This window comes from Hemicordylus capensis, chromosome 1, assembly GCF_027244095.1.
Source record: "Hemicordylus capensis ecotype Gifberg chromosome 1, rHemCap1.1.pri, whole genome shotgun sequence".
In the NCBI taxonomy this organism is placed as follows: domain Eukaryota; kingdom Metazoa; phylum Chordata; class Lepidosauria; order Squamata; family Cordylidae; genus Hemicordylus; species Hemicordylus capensis.
This window is the reverse complement of record NC_069657.1, coordinates 141,665,197-141,684,517: the sequence shown is the minus strand read 5'-3', so window position 1 is coordinate 141,684,517 and position 19,321 is coordinate 141,665,197. Positions and strand designations below refer to the sequence as shown.

General features: G+C 48.3%; 1 protein-coding gene across 3 annotated transcripts in view; it reads left to right on the top strand.

Annotated features, from left to right (window-relative positions):
* Positions 1–18,951, top strand: part of LOC128335194 (membrane-spanning 4-domains subfamily A member 4A-like) — a 48,588-nt gene extending 29,637 nt beyond the window's left edge. The window contains exons 1-2 of one of the 3 annotated variants that reach the window (XM_053273160.1): positions 12,361–12,640; positions 13,398–18,951. In XM_053273160.1, coding sequence (XP_053129135.1) covers positions 14,432–16,204 — 1,773 coding nt within the window. In that variant the 5' untranslated portion in view covers positions 12,361–12,640; positions 13,398–14,431 and the 3' untranslated portion in view covers positions 16,205–18,951. Of the gene's footprint in view, positions 1–2,259; positions 2,600–12,360; positions 12,641–13,397 lie in introns of those variants that run through there. The other 2 variants (XM_053273179.1, XM_053273169.1) reach the window with 2 other exon arrangements.
* The last annotated feature ends 370 nt before the right edge of the window (positions 18,952–19,321 follow it).

Here is a 19,321-nt window from a genome sequence, read left to right as displayed (position 1 = left end):
ACACTTCAGAAACAACAAAGGCCAGTACCCCAATGGGTTAGCAATCCAGGGGGGTGGTTGGCACCCTCTGTGCACTACACCACCTTTCGCTTTGGGCCATCCCAGTGCCCCCCAGGTGGAGTTATGGGGCTGCTGAAACCTCCATTATTCCCTATGGGGAAAATCTTAAAGACGCGTAAACCTCAAAAATTCATAAGAAATCAGCCCTTTGCCCTATTTGGAATCTGGGTGCACCACCCTTGGGGCACTGCTACCCAACCCACTGTTTTGCCCCTGAAGCCCCACATTAACAAGTTGAAAGAGTGAAGAGAATGATGAACAACAACGACACTTAATTTTTTGGCACAGTTACTTGAGAATTTTGCAGCAGGTGGAGCCTGTCCCTGTGGCACTAGCAGAGCAGCACAACCCATTTGTGGATTCAAGCAATCTTTCAATAAAAACATTCCCTCCCCATGGAACAGTGACCATAGGTCATTTGAGATAGCAAGATAGATCAATGAACTGCCTTGGTACTATGGAACAGCTTCAAATGTTCATTTATCTGAAGTGGAGTGAGCCGTAGCCCAAACAAATCATCCTACTGTTCAGAATTGTTGAGATTTATCATCATTGCATTTAAGAAAGTGCAAAACCATGGATCATGGTTACAAGAAAGAGAGAAGCAACTAAGATTCCTGGGGATGTCAACAGATTGACAGGGGTATTCCCTACCCCACTCCTTTTGTCTCCTGTAGTCCCATGTGGATGACCTGTCCCTGCAATGGCAAAAGTTGTGAACCACTGGCTTAGACATCATGTCCCACCAAATTACATTGTGGCCTAAATTACATTAGACTGCTCAACTTGGGCAACAAAACTTAGACACCACTATAACTCATAAAAATCAGAAGAAAAACAAAATAGCTCTTCAAAAGATCCCTGAACAAGTCAAGAGATTCTTTCTAAACCTTTGGAAAGAAAAACCTGTGTAATTTCAGAACTTTCCAAACCAGCTTCTCGAAAAGCTTCTCCACACAATTTATACCATGGCTTTTAGCAAGAGCTTTCGAATTGCATTGAGCTCCCAAAGATATTTGGGTATTTCTGTCTCAAAATGCTGTCTTCCAAATCCCTTTGCAAGGTCAGTTTGCATTTCAGTGACACTGAATACAACACATACTTAACTAAACCATTCATGCTCAACAACTTTTTGCATATCTTATCTTCTGCTAATCACTCAGTGCCTCAGCTGGAGTGGAGAGAGTCAGAGAAGTCAATTTCAATTGCAATGCTTTTCCAAAGAACAAAGCATTCTGTCCAAAACACAGTCATTTCGATTTGGAAACAAAAATCTGTTTTTTAATTCTTGATTTTGTTTTGGTTACAAACCTCCGAAATTGCCATTTTCGCGCACAAAATGTTTTGTACCCGAATCGAAATGCACAAGCCTACTGCTCTTGCTAACACTTCTTCAAAGTTACATCCAAAGAATTCTGTAGGCAGATTGTACTTTGCTGCATTGAGATTTTAAAAGGTTAAACTTTTTTTCCTCTTTAACTTTTAAATCTCAACTGCACCAAAAGACAAGAGTGAGATCTGACAGGCATGCTGGAACTCTGGCAGCATTCTGCAGCAGCAAGAGGGATTTTAATTGGAGTTCTGATTGTCAGAGTTCCTACCTGTTGTGGCTAAACCCCTTCTGATAAAGCCTAACAGAAGGCAAATTTGGTCTCACATTCCTGTCAGACTCAAAATGACTCACAATCCTATTCTATACCACAGACTTGAACCAGTTCAGTAGCCACTCCCAGTAAATCCTAGGAACTCTTCTTTGGTGAGCTGGAGGCAGTCCCAGGATCTCTACCAGAATCAAACTACACTTCCTAATATTCTTTCCTAAGACTCATGATAATGAACATGCTTATGACCAGTAATGAAACGCGGGCATTGGTACAGATTTATGTTGATCAGACAGTTTCACAAAATATGTCATCATTTATATTGACTTTTAATTATGCATTGTGCTTTGCAATATTCTTTTAATTTTCCTTATTTATTTGTTTGTTCTTGCTTAAATTCCATCTCTTTAAGGGAGTGTTGGATTCAGGGTACTGATTTTAAGCTGTCTTTATCAGGTGTGTCAGAACTATAAGGAGAGGAGCAAGGAAAGGAATGGATTGTAAAGCTATAGATGTGGGGTATTAATTTGTAGAGAAAGGGTATGCTGTGTTCAGTGGTGCTGTGCTCAGTGGGAAATGATATTGTTTTGTTTTGCAGCAGCCTGTTTTTGTTTCCGTTGAGGCAGTTCCAGCACCATATTCTCAACACCCATATGAAGTGTTGAGCTCCCGACCTCAGGAGTATGATACTTTACATTTGCCATGAAGAAATCCACACACCCTTTGACATGGATGATTTCCCCTCACTTGGAATGCACTTCTAACCTGTTTTGAAACAGTTGCACTGCCTGCCAATATGTTTCCGGGCAAAATACAAAGTGCTGGTTATTACCTTTAAAGACCTGGACGGCTTAGGTCTGGGTTACCTTAAAGAGTGCCTTCTTCTGCACGATCCCCACTGCACGTTAAAGTAATCTGAAGAGGTCTGTCTTCTTTTACCACCAGCACGTCTGGTAGTGACTCAAAGGCGACTCAAAGGCGGGCCTTCTTTGTAGCCTCTCCTGGGCTGTGAAATGCACTCCTGGCAGAAATCCATAATCTGAGTTCATTACTGGCCTTCAGGAGAGCCCTTAAAACCTATCTGTTTAGCCTGGCCTTCCAGGGTTTTTAAACTGTTTTAAAACTGTAAATGTTTGGCCTGGTTTTCCAGGGTTTTAAAAACTTCTAAATGTTTTAATTGTTAATGGTTTTTATGTTATTTTTACAGTTTTTGATTTTAACTGTTAATTGATTTTAGTAGTTTTTATTTTAATGTAAACCTCCCACTTTTGGGCAGTATAGAAATTAAATAAATAAATAAATAATAACCTTCTCCCTGCAGTGGCTGTAGAATGTTACAATTTTTAGTACATTAAAGCATTTTATTATTGCTTTTGGCAGTATGCCCACCATCTTCAGAGTTGTTCAGGGTTGTGAGAGGGCTAGTGTGTGCCCCTCCTCCCTTGATTCAGAATCTGGAACCATCGATTACCCGCTGTGATGTGTTTAATGCATTCTTTGTGGGGGAAATATCCCATATTCGGGCTGACTTAGACTCCGTCTCCACAATTACTTCAGTGTCTGATGTGGAGGTGTCCAGCGACTCCTCTTGTGTGGATCAGTTTCAGTTTGTGACTCCTGAGGATGTAGATGAGCTGATTGGAATGGTGTGGCCTACCACCTGTTTTCTTGACCCTTGCCTGATATGCCTTATACTATCTGGCACAGGGCTTGTTGTAGAAGGCCTGGTAGAGATCATAAATGCTTCTCTGAGGGAGGGCAGGATGCCTCCTTCCCTTAAGGAGGCAATTATTAGACCACTTCTGAAGAAGCCTACCTTGGATCCCTCAGAGTTGAGCAATTACAGGCCTGTCTCCAACCTTTCACGGCTGGGCAAGGTAATTGAGAGGGTAGTGGCCTCCCAGCTCCAGACTCCCAGCTCTAGACCCATTTCAGACTGACTTTTGGGTGGGCTATGGGGTGGAGACTGCCTTGGTTTGCTTGATGGATGATCTCCAGTTGGGAATTGACATAGGAAATGCGACTCTGTTGGTTCTTTTGGATCTCTCGGCAGCTTTTTATATTATCAACCATAGTATCCTTCTGGAGCGTCTGAGGGGATGGGGAGTGGGAGGCGCTGCTGTGCGGTGGTTCCGCTCCTACCTCTTGGGCAGGTTCCAGATGGTGTCCCTTGGAGACTGTTGTTCTTCAAAATATGAACTTGTATATGGTGTCCCTCAGGACTCCACATTGTCTCCTATGTTGTTTAATATCTACATGAAACCACTGGGAGAGATCATCAGGAGGTTTGGTGCAGGGTGTTATCAGTATACTGACAACACCCAAATCTACTTCTCCATGTCAACATCATCAGGAGAGGGCATAGCCTCCCTAAATGCCTGCCTGGAGTTGGTGATGGGCTGGGTGAGGGATAACAAACTGAGACTGAATCCAGATAAGACGGAGGTACTCATTGTGCAAGGTAGAAACGTGGGGGTTGAAACTCAGGGAGATAAGTTTGATCTGCCAGTTCTGGATGGGTTCACACTTCCCTGGAAGGTACGCAGTATGGGGTGCTTCTGGACCTAAGCCTCTCCCTGGTGTCCCAGGTTGAGGCAGTGGCCAGAAATTCCTTCTATCAGCTTTGGCTGATAGGCCAGCTGTGACCGTTTCTTGAGATAAACGACCTCAGAACAGTGGTGCAACTTCTGGTAACTTCCAGACTGGATTACTGCAATGTGCTCTATGTGGGGCTGCCCTTGTGTATAGTATGGAAACTACAGTTGGTCCAGAATGCGGCAGCCAGATTGGTTTCTGGGCCATCTCAGAGAGACCATGTTACTCCTGTTTTGAAAGAGCTATACTGGCTGCCGATAAGTTTCTGGGCAAAATACAAGGTGCTGTTTATAACCTATAAAGCCCTAAATAGCTTGGGCCCTGGGTATTCAAGGGAACATCTTTTTCATCATGAACCCCGCCACCCATTGAGATCATCAGGAGAGGTCCATCTTCAGTGGCTACTGGCTTGTCTGGTGGCTACTCGGGGATGGGTCTTCTCCGCTGCTGTACCAAAGCTTTGGAAAGCACTCCCTGCCAAAATAAGAGCCTCCCCGTCTCTGACAACTTTTTAAAAAAGTCTTTAAAGACCCATTTGTTCCCCCAGACTTCTAATTAAATAATCAGTTGATTCTCATGACTGCAGGAAAGCGGGCTAAGGGACCTGAGCCCGCTTTCCTGCAGTTGTGTGCTGCCACGGGAGCCACACAGCTCCCAGCAGCAAACCTCAGTAAGCACCCCACCTTTAAACGAGGTTAGCGGAGTGAGTGCTCCGCTAACCCAGTCTTGCTATGCTGCAGCTCTGTGGCACGGTGACACAGGAGTAGACCCCCAACCGGGAGGCTACAAGCAGCCGCCTGGCCTCGGGGGTCTCCCCAGAATGCCTTGCGCACTCGCACGGGGCATCCTGGGACTTCTGTGGGTCGGGTGGCCCCCTAAGCTTAGCTCTCTGAGCTTAGAGAGCTAAGCCCGTTCTCCCCACAGAACCTGGTAAGGATCTACACATGGATCATGTGTAGAGCCTCATTGTTTTAATAGTTTTAACACTGTTTGAAAATATAATTTTTAAATTGTTGTCATGTTTTAACTTTTTTGTTATCATTTATTCTGTTTTAACTAATGTTTTAATTTTTCTGTTATGTTGTGTTTTGCTTTGTTGTAAACCACCCAGAGATGTAAGTTTTGGGCTAAATAAAAATTTGTTAAATAAATAAATAAATAAATAAATAAATAAATAAATAAATCTTAGATGTCTCATTATGAGTCTAAGCTATCTGCCGTGTTTTATAATGAAACCCTACTATACTTGCTCAAAACTTTCTCAAATATGTTTCCAACCCTACTACACAAGAGAAGGAGAACTAAGACAACACAGATGCCAAGGTTGGAGGTTACCCTCTTCCACAGACCATCTCAAGAAGTGTTCATTGGGCAACCTCCTCCTGTAGCGACTTTCTTGTATTATGAGGGAAGAGCTCTCAGAACCATATAGAGGTCATTCACACAATCAATAACTGTGTCCTACCCAGGTTTGGGAGCTGTGTGTGTTCCCAGTTTTCAGTTGTGTGGAAGCAAAGTAAGAGGAAAACATGGGTAGAAGTGATTGAGGCACTTTACATGATCAGTGTGAAGCGCCATTCAGGGCAGTGCAGGGACAGTGGGCTTACTGGATCGGCCACCCACACAACTGCCAGCTCCGTCATGGAGCCGGCTGGGGCTGCGGGGATTGCGGGCTGCACAGCCCCAGGAAGTTCCAAGATGCCCCATGCAAGTGTGCGGGACATTCTGGAGAGACCCCCGGGGCCAGGAGGCCTTATTTCAGCCTCCCAGCAGAGATCTCCTTGTGTTGCTGTGGCACGGAGCTGCGCCGCGGCAGCACACGATCAACAAAATGGGTTTAGCGGAGCTCTCACTCCGCTAACCTTGTTCAAGGGGGGTGGTGGTTTTGGTGGTTTTCTGCTGGGAGCCACGGGGCTCCAGTGGCAGTGGACGACCAGGGGAAATGGGGCTAGGCTCCCTTTGATTTCCCCAGGTTGTGAGAATAGCTTCATTGTGTGGAAACAAGATTCCACACAATCACTTCTACTCAGGCTTTCCTCCTACCTTGCTTCCACACAACTGAAAACTGGGAGCACAGACAGCTCCCAAACCCGGGTAGAATACAGTTTTTGATTGTGTGAATGACCTCATTCTCTCCATCACCTATCCTGAGGGATGTCCCCTTTAATACCAATACCAATTCCTCTAAAACAGGGCTACTCAACGTGTGGGTCCCCAGATGTAATTAAACTTCAACTCCCATAATTCCCAACCAAAGGCCACTGGGGCTGGGGATTATGGGAGCTGAAGTCCAATAACATCTGGGGACCCACACGTTGAGAAGCCCTGCTCTAAAACTTCCTTACCTTCATGAATTGTGTCTTTACCACGCTGTCACTTCCAGAAGTGGAACAGGTGCAACAGGAGATTTGTTGCCGCCACCAGAATACACATCAAAAGAATGGAGCATGACCCTCTTGAGTGGGTATTGATCTCTTTCAGACAGGCGAGGTCAGGAACATAGATCTCTGGATAATATTATTTCAGCCCTCAGTAGGCTCATGGCCTGTCATGACACAATATTTCAGAGAAACTGCTTTCTGGCCTGAGCTTTAGTTTTGCCTCCAGGGTTCTGCACAGCAATGGTTCTCAACCTTTCATATCTCACGTCCCACCAACCACTCTATCAAAAAACCAGGGTCCCACCATGATGGAAACAAAAAGCTTGCTTTTTTCTGAGAAGGACATTTATATGTTTACAGGCTTGCAGTTGTTATAGTTATCATTTATGATCAATTTTAAGGACATTAAGAAAATTGCAGTAGTATTGCTGAGAGTAAATTTTATTGCTATGATTAAAACATAAACAAAAAATAATTCATTAGTTAAAAACTACAATAATACTGTTGACAATAACTTTTACTACTGCTATAACTGTAGGACAAACTGTAGCACAAAGAAAAGAAATAATGTCATCATCAGGAAAGATGATATGTGTACCACTGGTTGAGAACCACAGCTGTATCTGATCCTGATATTTTGTGTAGCAGTGTAGGTGCTTGACTAGTATTTTAGGTTGCTTGTCTATGATCACTGAATCCATGTATTGCATCTGCAAGTTCGATCCACAGATTTCCCCCTATTACTGGGCATTAGCTTCCCTTCCCGAAGTATCACCCAATTTGTCTTTTAGCCAGTGGGTGTCACAAGCAGAGCTGCAGACATCCCCTGTTTTGAAGTGTTGTTCCTTATTCTAGAGCAGTGGCATGGGCATCTATATATTTAATTCTGGCTGAGCCTTGGAATTAGGGATGTGCGAACAGTCCGATGGTTCAGTCCGGAGGGGGTGGGGGTGCGTCCGGCAGCTCTGGGGCAGGTGTTATTGTTGTGGTGGGGAATATAAGAACTGGCGTTGGCAGAGCAGCTGGCCATAACAGGGGAAGGGAAACCACTAATTTAGTAACTGTTTCCACTTCTGGCTGCCCTGTCAGCAATCTGGCCACAAGGAGCAGTTACAACTAACCACAGAACCTATCCTTGCTCCTCTGCAATGCCAGGTCAGTTCAGAATAAGACCGAAATCATCCATGACTTGATTATGGATGAGAAAGCCAACCTGGCTTGTATAACTGAGACCTGGATGAGGGAAGCTAGTGGCCCAGTTTGGGTCCACCAGGCTACTCTGCTGTGGAGCAGGCTAGGAGATGGGCGAGGGTGAGTGGCTGTGTTGTCGAGCAGACTAGGAGATGTGTGGTGGAGTGAGTGGCTGTGATCCATAAGAATACCATTTCCCTCAGGGCCCCTGTGTGACAGTTGACTTTTGTTTGTTTGTTTGATTGATTTATATACTGCCCCTCCAAAAATGGCTCAGGGCGATTTACTACAAATAAAAACAATTAAAATCAATTAACAGTTAAAATAAAAACTAAATCAATTAAACAATTAAAATCATTTAAATATTAAAAAAGTAACATTAAAATCATTTTAAACCAGCATTAAAAATTTAAACCATAAATCTAATTAAAAGCCTGGGTGAATAAATGCATTTTCAGTGCCTTTTTAAAAGTTGCCAGAGATGGGGAGGGTCTTATTTCAACATGGAGTGCATTCCATTCCAAAGTCCAAGGGCAGCAACGGAGAAGGCCCGTTCCCGAGTTGGCGGCAACTGGAGGCGAACCTCTCTAGATGATCTCAACAGGTATTGGGGCTCATGGTGAAGAAGACGTTCTCTTAAATACCCAGAACCTACTGTTTAGGGCTTTATAGGTAATGACAAGCACCTTGTATTTTGCCTGGAAACGCATGGGCAGCCAGTTTAATTATTTCAACACAGGAGTGATATGGTCTCTTCTGGATGATCCAGAGACCAACCAGGCCAGTGCATTCTGGACCAACCTCAGTTTCCGGACTACATACAAAGGCAGCCCCACATAGAGCGCATTCCAGTAATCCAGCCTAGAAGTTACCAGCATATGTACCACCATTTTGAGATTGTTCGTCTCAAGAAACAGACGCAGCTGGCAGATAAAAAGCACCTCTGGCCACCGCCTCATCCTGGGACACCAGGGAGAGGTTGGGATCCTCAGACTGCCAACCTGTTCCTTCCTGATCCTGTGGTTTCCCCATTATCATGGATAGACCACTAAGGTTGGTTTCACATCCGCAACCTAGCCCTGCAGGGGTGGAAGACCTATTAAGATGGTCCACCCGAGTTGGGTGCAGTAGGATTCCAGAAAACCTTGGAGGGTTTTAATGGTGGTGCTGTCAGTGATTCTGTCAATGACCTCGTGGGAACCTGGAATAGGGAATTCACCAGGGCAGTAGACATGATTGCTTCTAAGTGTCCTTTTCGACTTGCTTTAAAAGTGGCCCCTTGGTTTACAGAAGAGTTGCGGGGTCTGAAACAGCAAGGTAGGTGACTGGCACACAAGTGGAGGAGAACCCAGCTCGAAATCGACAGGACATAGCATAGAACCCATTTGAAGGTTTATGTGGAACCGGTGCATGCAGCAAAAAACCAATTCTGGTCTGCACACATTGCTTCTGCAGGTTCAGGTTCAGCAGGGCTGTCCTGGGTTCTGAAGAATTTGATTCAGGCTCCTTCCATTTCAAACCAGTCCCCAGAGGCTTTGTTCTGCTATTATGCTTTTAATGGGTTCTTTGCAGACAAAATCTCTTGTATTCAGGCCAACTTGGACTACACTGTTTTTGCAGGTATCCAGCATTCCCTCTTGCAGTATTAGACTGGATCATTTCAATATGTGATGCCTGAGGATGTGGACAAGCTGCTTGGGGTGGTGCAGCCTACCACTTGTTCTCTGGATTCTTGCCTGACCTGGCTGCTTCTATCTCACAGGGAAATTGTTGGAGATGGCCTATCAAGGCGGTAGGTGGGGGTGTCCGTGGAGGTTCCCCTTCCCCTTGCCGGCCCTTACTCCAGAAATTGGCCGGTTTTTAGGCTTTCACCCTTGGCATTGTGGCCATTTTAGAGGCTGCCGCACCTGCACAATAGGCCTCTGCGTGGCCTGATGTGACCTCAGACAACTCCCCTGCAGGTGGTAAGTTAAAAAAAAAATTAAAACTCAAAATCCATGAGTCCATTAACCTCCCCGCCCCAACCGGACCAGTGGTGGGGGAGGTTTCAAGGTGGTGCTGAACCAAACTGGCCCGGTCCCGTTAAGACTCGAATCGAACCAGACCATCCGGTTCCATGCACACCCCTACCCCTTACCTGCAATTAACTCTTGAAATTTTAGGGTTGGATGAAAAAGGAGCTGGGAGTGAGCAGTAGGGGCGTGGTTTTGGTCCGGGGTCAGACCAAACAGGGGGCGGTTCAGTTCGACCCCGAACAGTTGAACCTAACTGATTCGATGTCAAACCTGTTTGCACATCCCTAGAAAGGAGCAAGTTTATTGTTTTCATCTATATTTGCTGAGGTTGTAGGGAGGGAAAGGGTTGTAGGGAGGGAAAGGTATAGAGACCATAGGTCTCTATACCTATGGCACGAGACCACCTAATATAATATGTTCACCCAATATTGAGGCCAAACATAACCAAAAATCTTCATAGTCAAGAAGTTTAGGGTGCAATCACAAAGGGGGTCTCATAACAAATAATCTTCCTGAAAAAAATGCAAAACTTAAAATTAAATCATTGGGAAATTCCGTAAAAATTAAAGTCAATTTCTTAACTTCAAAATCATTCAAAAATCTTCAAAGAGACTATCCATTCTACTATACCCACTGGAATGTATAAAAGTATAGTTGTCCTTCGCCAATCGGGGTTTTCCCAACTGCGGATTTAAGTATCCGTGACTGGGAAATTGTGACTGCACTCACCAACTGTTACCTGAGCATCTGAATTTTAGCGGGTTTTTATTTGGTGGTTTTGGGGGGCAATTTCTGGGGGTCAGGGGGTCATTTCTGGGGATTTGGGGGCAGTTCTTGGGCATCTGGGTTGATTTCAGGGGCCTAGGGTGATTTGGGGGGTACAGGGGTAATTCCTGGGGGTTGGGGACATTTCTGGGGGTGACTTTTGTGGATCAGGGGCAATTCTATATATTTTTAACCTTATTTTTGGTCTTTGCATGACTGCGATTCCCCTAACCCCCTGTTTGCCATTGGTTTCAATGGTTCGTCTACCACAAATTCACCAACTGTGACTGAGGAACGGAACCCTCACAGTTGGCGAGGGACGACTGTATACCAACTCCACTAACTAAAGGATATTTAGGGGGAAGGCCTGTCTATCTACCAAAGGCAAGAAATCTAAATAAATTAGGAACAAGAAGGGCCTTGTCTTGCAATTGTAGGGTCTTGCAGAGGTAATTCCTGAGATCCATTTCTTCCAGAGTTAATGGAGGCTAAGTAGACTTATCAGTGTTTCCTTTTACGGCAGCACCCTGGACATGATCCTTGAATTCTGACCAATTATTGGAGTTGTCCAAAATTACTAGACATCTTCCACAAATACAAAAATATTTCATTCTGGCCCACAGCTTTTTCTGGACTGATTAAATATGCAGGGTGTAAATCGAGCATAATCCCAATTGAAGTTTGATTGACTGGGTGCCAAAATAATTGTCCAAATAAGTAACATCAATTATGAAAAGGCAACCCAATCCCACCTTGATAATCTCAAGGTAAATTACCTTAAATTCTGAAAGATCAGGTATGTAGCTTGGGAGTGTTCCTGGACCCAAAGCTCTCCCTGGTTTCTCAGGTTGAGACAGTGGCCAGGAGTGCTTTTTATCAGCTTCAGCTGATATGTTAGCTATGTCCATTTCTAGAGGCGAATGACCTTAAAACAGGGGTACATATGCTGGTAACCTCCAGGCTTGACTACTGTAATGCGCTCTATGTGGGGCTGCCTTGGTACGTAGTCCGGAAACTACAATAGGTACAGAATGCAGCAGCCAGATTGGTCTCTGGGACAACATGAAGGGACCACATAACACCGTTTCTGAAAGAACTGCACTGGCTGCCGATATATTTCCGGGTGAAATAGAAGCTGCTGATTATTACCTATAAAGCCCTGCTTCCTGTTATGATCTTCTGGAGAGGTCCAGTTACGGTTGCCACCGGCTCATTTGGTGGAGACCCAGGACTGGGCTTGCTTTGTGGTTGCCCCAGGGCTTTGGGATAAGCTTCCTGCTGAAATAAGAGCGTCTCCTTCTCTGTTTGTTTTCAGGAAGAACCTCAAGACCCTCCTGTTCTCTCAGGCTTTTACATAGAATTAATTTTAATAATTAAAAAAACTTGTTTTAATAGTTCTATCACATTGTTTTTATTGACATTTATTTTAATTTGTGACTTTTAAATATTTTAAATTTTGTACACTGCATAGAGATATGCATATCAGGTGGTATAAAATATGATAAATAAATAAATTCATTAAATAAATTCTACACTTCAAATTGGAAAAGAAAACTCACTCATAAAATGTTCACCTGATCAGCAGATAATAAAACCTTTACAACAGGTTGCCCTGCCCAAAACAGTGGTTACATCAATCGGTTGCTGGTCAGACAAATATTCTAATAGTATGTCAAACACACATTCTACCTGCCTCCGAGACCTGCACAGATGAGGGTATGAACCTAATATAGAGAATCCCCCTCCCCTTGCCTCGTGCAAGTGGGAGGGTGTTTGTCCCAGCCCGGGACTCACGAGCCCAAGAAGGAGCCTGATTGGTTGGCTGGCTCGTGGTGGGCGGGGCTTGCTGAGAGGCCGAGCGTTTCCCCGCTCTGGCCTCTCAGTCGGCTGTTTGTTTCCGATCAGGAAGGAGCTCGGTCCGGGAGCTCCTTCCTCGAAGGCCTTAGTTGGGGGAGTGCGCCCGACAAGCGGGCGAGGCAGCATTCGGCGGCGTTCCGTCGAGGGGGCCATAGTGTCAGCGGTGGCCCCGCTGGTAGGGGGTTACTCCCGGGACTGCTCCCGGCTGGGTTGCAGCTGCAGCAGCAGCGTCTTTGGGCCTCTTCAGCGCGGCGTCGGCACTCGGCTTCCTGGGCGTGGTTCTCCTTCTGGGCGTTTGCCCTTTTGGTTTGTGGGGTATTTGGGGGGTTTCCATCAGCCTGGGTGGCTGGGCAGCGGCCCCTTTTCCGTTCCCTGGAGCACTACTTTTGATGCCAACATTCTTTTATTTGTTTGGTGGGTAGCAGGTGGGTGTTTGTGCTCATCAGTGCCCTGGTGGGCCTGGCCTGGTTGAGAGTCAAAAGGCCTTTTCAAGCCTTCTCCTTGGGTGGGGGGCTCTGGTGCTTTCCTGGATAGGATTGAGTATTGTTTTTGATTCAGGACAAGGGCTTGGCTTTTGTTCTATATCCTTGCTACCTTCATTCTGTGCGTGGTTGGCGCTTTTTTCCTCCAACCCCTTTTGGAATCCCACTATTTGGAGGCAGTATGCCGGGGAAGGCCAAGGGCAAGAAAGGGGGGCGCCCTGTTAAGCAGCCCAAGAGGCCTGCTCCCCCGCAGTCCTCCTCGGAGGAGGAGGATGAGGAGATGACTCTGATACGGGGGTTAATTAATAGGATGGAAGCTTTAGAGAAAGCAAAAGCAGCCCCCTCCGACAAAGGTGCGGGTCCTTCAGGTGTGGGGGGGGTGCCTCCTCCTAAGGTCCCTCGGAGGACCAGGGGTTCTGTGAAAAGCCAGCTGCTAACTTCTCTCTCTAGTAGGCTGGCTGCGCTTGAAGAAGGGCTGAACCCTGCTGGACCGGGCCCTTCTGCTCCTGCGTTACCGCTTCCTGAACCTGAGTCTCCAGTTCCGGAGTCGCCTTCACCATTGCTACCTCCGCCTGCGGCACCAGTTGTTCAGCCTCCAGTGGATACGGCTACTCCTTTGGCCCAGGGTGAGCCAGCAGCACCTACACCGCCCGGCGTCACCGGCCAGTGGCTTTGTCCCTGGCCGATGCCTGCCATGGGTGGATGGGGCCCAGCTTCTTACTGGCCCCCATATACACAACCTTGGGTGGCGGGTTCCCCGCCGGTTTTTCCTGGAGTTATTGCAGGCTTACAAGGCGCTGCGGAGCAGGTCTGGTTGGGCAACCGGCCCTCCAGCGGGTCGCTCCCACTCCCGGGGGTGGCCTCCTCTGCTGGATCTGCCACGGGGGTGCAGGCGGGTTATTATCCGATGGGGATTCTGCCGTCACCTCAGCATGCGCCCTATGGTAGCATGGGCCTCCCGTTAGGGGATCACTTACTCCCTTCTACAAAAGAAAAAATCCTTAAGGGTGAATATGTGGACATTTTTAGCTTGTTGTTCAGGGAACCTGAGGTTAAGCATAAAGAGGGGGAATCTTGTAAGGAGCACGAAGCCACCAAGAGAAAGCCGGTCGAAAAGACTTGGAATAATTGGCTTTCTGGCTTCACGATTTATATGGGGGTTATTGTCCAAGCCCAGCCCGCAAGGGGCCCTGCCCTGTTAAAATACATGGATATAATTCACAGGGCGGTCTCCGACTTTGCTGGATCTTCCTGGGTACGGTACGATGAGAGTTTTAGAATGAGGGCTGCCCTTGACCCCACATTGCCCTGGGATGCTCCGTTGCAGGAGTTGTGGCTGGTTACTATGTCTCCAGCCCGGCCCATAGAGGGAGATAGGTCTGACAGTGGGCATTTGCTTTCTAAACCATCGGGGGTTTTGCCCTCAGGGAGTCCTGGGCAACAGTGGGTTCAACCCCACCTTGTTTGCTGGGAGTTTAACTCCAATGGCAAGTGCTCCCGTTCCCCTTGTCGGTTTAAGCATGCCTGCGGGGTCTGTGGGGCGAGGCACCCCAGTTCCTCCTGCCCCAGGGCCAAGTTTGGGGGTTCCGGGGCTAAGTATAGGCAGGGGAGCAGTAAAAAGGGTGGCCCTCCTCCACCCGCTCCGAATAAAGGGTCCTAGCCCTATCAAGGTGAAGGTGCTTGAGCAGCTGTTGCTGGACTATCCTGACCAGTCAGCAGCTTCTTATTTGTTATGTGGCTTCCGGGATGGTTTCAGAATTCCCTCTTCGGCCCGTAGGGGATTAGGCAGTTCTCGCAATCTGAGATCAGTGGTTGGTAAGGAGGAAGTTGTTGTTAGGAAAATTGGTAAGGAGGTGGCTGCGGGCAGGGTGATGGGGCCTTTTGCCAGTCTCCCCTTCCCCAGCCTTAGGGTCTCCCCATTAGGGGTGGTCCCTAAAAAGGTTCCTGGTGAATTTAGGTTGATTCACCACCTTTCTCATCCCAGGGGGTCCTCAGTAAATGATGGCATCCCTGATAGCTTATGCTCTGTACGTTATACCTCATTTGATGAGGCCGTGGAAGTGGTCAGGGGTAGGGGCCCCGGGGCCCTTTTGGCGAAGTGTGATATTGAATCCGCCTTTCGCCTGTTGCCAGTACATCCAAATGACTTCGAGCTGCTGGGCTTTGCATTTGCTGGCCAATTTTATTTTGATAGGGCTTTGCCTATGGGCTGCTCGATTTCCTGCGCAGCATTCGAAACATTCAGCTCCTTTTTGGAGTGGGCAGTTAGGCGCCAGGCGGGTCTTCCCTACACGGCTCATTTTTTAGATGATTTTCTTTTTACAGGCAGGGGGAATTCGAGGGAGTGCCACCATTTACTTCGCTCCTTCATGGAGCTAACAGACCGGCTAGGTGTCCCTTTGGCACGGGATAAGACGGAGGGGCCGGTCACGTGCCTCGCCTTTTTGGGGATTGAGTTGGACACTGTTGCCGGTTGCTCCAGGCTGCCTCAGGCCAAGCTGCGGGTTTTATTGGACATGGTTAGGTCCCTTGGTCGCGCCCGTAAGGTCTCCCTTAGGGATCTCCAGGTTGTTTTGGGTCACCTCAATTTTGCCTGCAAAGTGGTGGCTCCGGGCCGGGCCTTTTTGCGCCGGTTATGTGACCTGACTGTGGGCGTTAGGGCTCCCCATCACAGAGTACGAATTACGGAGGGTGCCCGGGCCGACCTGGCTCTTTGGGAAGCATTTCTCACTGATTTTAATGGGGTGTCTTTCTGGCGGGATGTTAGACTTCTGGAAACCGACCTGCAGGTCCACTCTGACGCTGCAGGTGGAATAGGTTTCGGGGTTTATTTCAGGGGACGTTGGTGTTCCGCCAGGTGGCCCGAGGACTGGTTCAGGCAGGGGGTTTCCCGGGACCTGACTTTCCTAGAGCTCTTTCCAATTGTGGTGGCCGTGCATATTTGGTCCGCTGAGTTTGCCAACTCCTCAGTTGTGTTTTGGTGTGACAATCTGGCAGTTGTCCAGATTGTCAATAGTCAGACTTCCCAGTCCCCGAGGGTCATGGTTTTGGTTAGGGCATTGGTATTGCAGTGTCTGCGGGCTAACATCCTTTTCCGGTCCCGCCATGTTCCGGGTATCCGGAATGACATAGCTGACGCTTTGTCTCGTTTTCAGTTAAACAGGTTCAGAGCGTTAGCGCCCGAGGCCGCCCTTCACCCGGAACCCATGCCAGCTTTTCTGTGGGAACTTGGCAGGCGGAGGCACAGCGGGCCATAGCGGCATCTCTGGCGCCTAGCACCAGAGTGAGCTACACAGCCAAGCTTGAGGCTTTCTCTCTTTTTCGAAAGACTGAAGGTTTGGCGGAGGTGTGGCCGGTCCCTGTAGAGCAACTTCAGCAGTTTTTGGTCTTCCTCCGCAGGGCGGGGCGTGCGGTATCCACTTTGGGGGGCTATCTTGCCGCGTTAGCTTTTGAAGCCCAGGTTCGTGGGGTTGGTGATTCCTCCACCGACCCGCGGGTGCGGCGCATGTTGGAGGGTTGGGCTAGGGGGGAGCCTAGGACTAGGGACCCCAGACGCCCTTTTACTCTGGAGTTGGTGGCTTCAACGCTGGGCCAACTAGTGGGGTGCTGCTCTGGCCCATGGGAGGTGTCGCTGTTTAGGGCTGCACTGTTGGTTGCCTTTTTTGGGGCCTTCCGTCCAGGGGAGTTGCTTCCCCGCAGCGGGTCTTCCCCCAGGGACCGCTGCTTGCAATATTCTGATTTATCTTTCGGTGACGGGGAGGTGCGTTTGCTCCTTCGTCGCTCCAAGACGGATCAGAGGGGCAGAGGCCAGACGGTTCGCCTCGCGGCGGCCGGGAATATCAATGTATGCCCCGTGGTGGCCCTGAGGCAGTACGCTGGGCTGGGCCCCTTTTCGGGGGGATGTCTTTTTACCCACAGCAATCAGACTCCTCTGACGCAGTATCAATTCTTGGCGGTGGTGAGGAAGGCTCGGTTGGCCGCGGGGGTTGCGCTCCAGGGGCTTACTCTACATTCATTTCGTATTGGTGCGGCCACCACCGCTACACGTATGGGGCTTCAGGAGGTCGAAGTTCAGAGGATTGGACGTTGGAGGTCCGTGGCGGTCAGGCGTTATGTGCGCTGACAGCGGACAGGTGTGGGCTCTACTGACCTGTTGCTTTCTTTTGGCAGGTGCTGGCGGGGCGGCGGTCCCGGTCCGAGTCCTGATGTGTGGCCATTCGTTGGTCTTCTGGGCTTTCAAGCGGGCCAGCACCACCCGCTGGGGATCCCAGTTGGGTTTAGGAAGCAAGGCTTCAGTTTATTGGTTGGGCATGAGGGGCATGCTCTGGAATCAGTTGCTTCCAGCATTGAGGGAGCATTTAGATAGGTTTCCCATTCCCGACATCCTGGTTCTTCATTTAGGGGAGAATGATTTGGGCCGGCGGCCTGGCCTCGCCATCCTTCAGCAAGCCTCCTCGGATTTGTCTATTTTGCACAGCTGGATGCCTGGCGTGCGCATAATATGGGTTAATTGGCTCCAGCGCAGGGTGTGGCGGGGTGCTCATTCTTGCCTTAGCTTGGAAAAGGCACGCAGGAAGATTTCAGCCGCAATAGGTAAATTGGTTTTGGCGGCCGGGGGGTCTGTGGTGCGGCAGCCAGATATAGCTGCTCGCTTTCCCGAGTTATTCCGCCCTGACGGGGTCCACCTGTCTGAGAAAGGTTGTGATTTGTATCTGCATAATATCCGGGAAGTGATTGCTGAAGGTTTGGAGGGGGTGGGGCAGGAAGGTCAAGCGAGGGCTAACCTTCCTGGGTGGCGGTAACAGTGCGGGCTGTGGGTAAGGAGGTCTAGATTTCGGTGAGCACCCTTGGACATTTTAAGGTGGATTGGTCAATTGCTTCCTTGTGGCCTGTGCGGCACGGGAAGAATTACATTGCCAAGAAACCTGCTTCAGGACTTCACCTACCTTTGGGCTGTGCGGTCCGGGGAGGTAAAGATCTGAAGCTGTCCAGATCCCCTCTTCTAAAAGGGGTGGTTGGCTTTGAAGGAATTGGACGGGAGCTACCTGCCTCTTTCCTGAGCCAGGGTGTGTCGCCCTTGCAGGCGATGGGTAGGACGTTTTGAATCCTAGCCCACGCCTAGGTGCCCGCACTGTTTTTATGTTGGTGATTAATCACCTTGTTTCCAGTCCGCCACAAATGTTGTTATATTAATAAAGCGTGGCCCGTTTCTCCCATTAAAAAATGTCTCTGTGTCTTCTTGGGCTGGGGTCTGGGTACAATCCCCCTCCCCTTGCCTCGTGCAAGTGGGAGGGTGTTTGTCCCAGCCCGGGACTCACGAGCCCAAGAAGGAGCCTGATTGGTTGGCTGGCTCGTGGTGGGCGGGGCTTGCTGAGAGGCCGAGCGTTTCCCCGCTCTGGCCTCTCAGTCGGCTGTTTGTTTCCCCCTCCCTCCCTCCCTGTTGCAGAGCGGGTCTAGTGACTGGTCGCCTATGGGCCGAGTAGGAATTTTTTGCTCTCAACTTATTGGCTGTTGTTGGGGGTTTTTTCGCCTACTCTGTTCTGCAGTCAGTTGGTAGTTAGGTTCTAGGTTGGCCACGTTGGCGGTAACAGTGCGGGCTGTGGGTAAGGAGGTCTAGATTTCGGTGAGCACCCTTGGACATTTTAAGGTGGATTGGTCAATTGCTTCCTTGTGGCCTGTGCGGCACGGGAAGAATTACATTGCCAAGAAACCTGCTTCAGGACTTCACCTACCTTTGGGCTGTGCGGTCCGGGGAGGTAAAGATCTGAAGCTGTCCAGATCCCCTCTTCTAAAAGGGGTGGTTGGCTTTGAAGGAATTGGGCGGGAGCTACCTGCCTCTTTCCTGAGCCAGGGTGTGTCGCCCTTGCAGGCGATGGGTAGGACGTTTTGAATCCTAGCCCACGCCTAGGTGCCCGCACTGTTTTTATGTTGGTGATTAATCACCTTGTTTCCAGTCCGCCACAAATGTTGTTATATTAATAAAGCGTGGCCCGTTTCTCCCATTAAAAAATGTCTCTGTGTCTTCTTGGGCTGGGGTCTGGGTACAATATAGAGGAGGAGAAAAGGGCAGGAGAGAAGGTGGGGTTTAAGGAAAGGGTAAAGGATTTTGAAAGGAAAGGATTAAGGAATTCTCAACCACATCAACTTCAGCATCTTCACATATATTGCCCCAAGTTTTGGGAATGTTCTGGCCCTCCATTACTTCTTGCACTTCATCAACATTAACACATTGGGTTTATACAAATGAGTTAAAACTTTACACATGGTAGCATCAGATATTTCATTTTCAGTTTCTACTGACATACTTTGTTTCATACCCTTTGTTTTATTATAGGTCAAGTATGGCTTTTCCTTTTGCATAATAGCCAATTTGT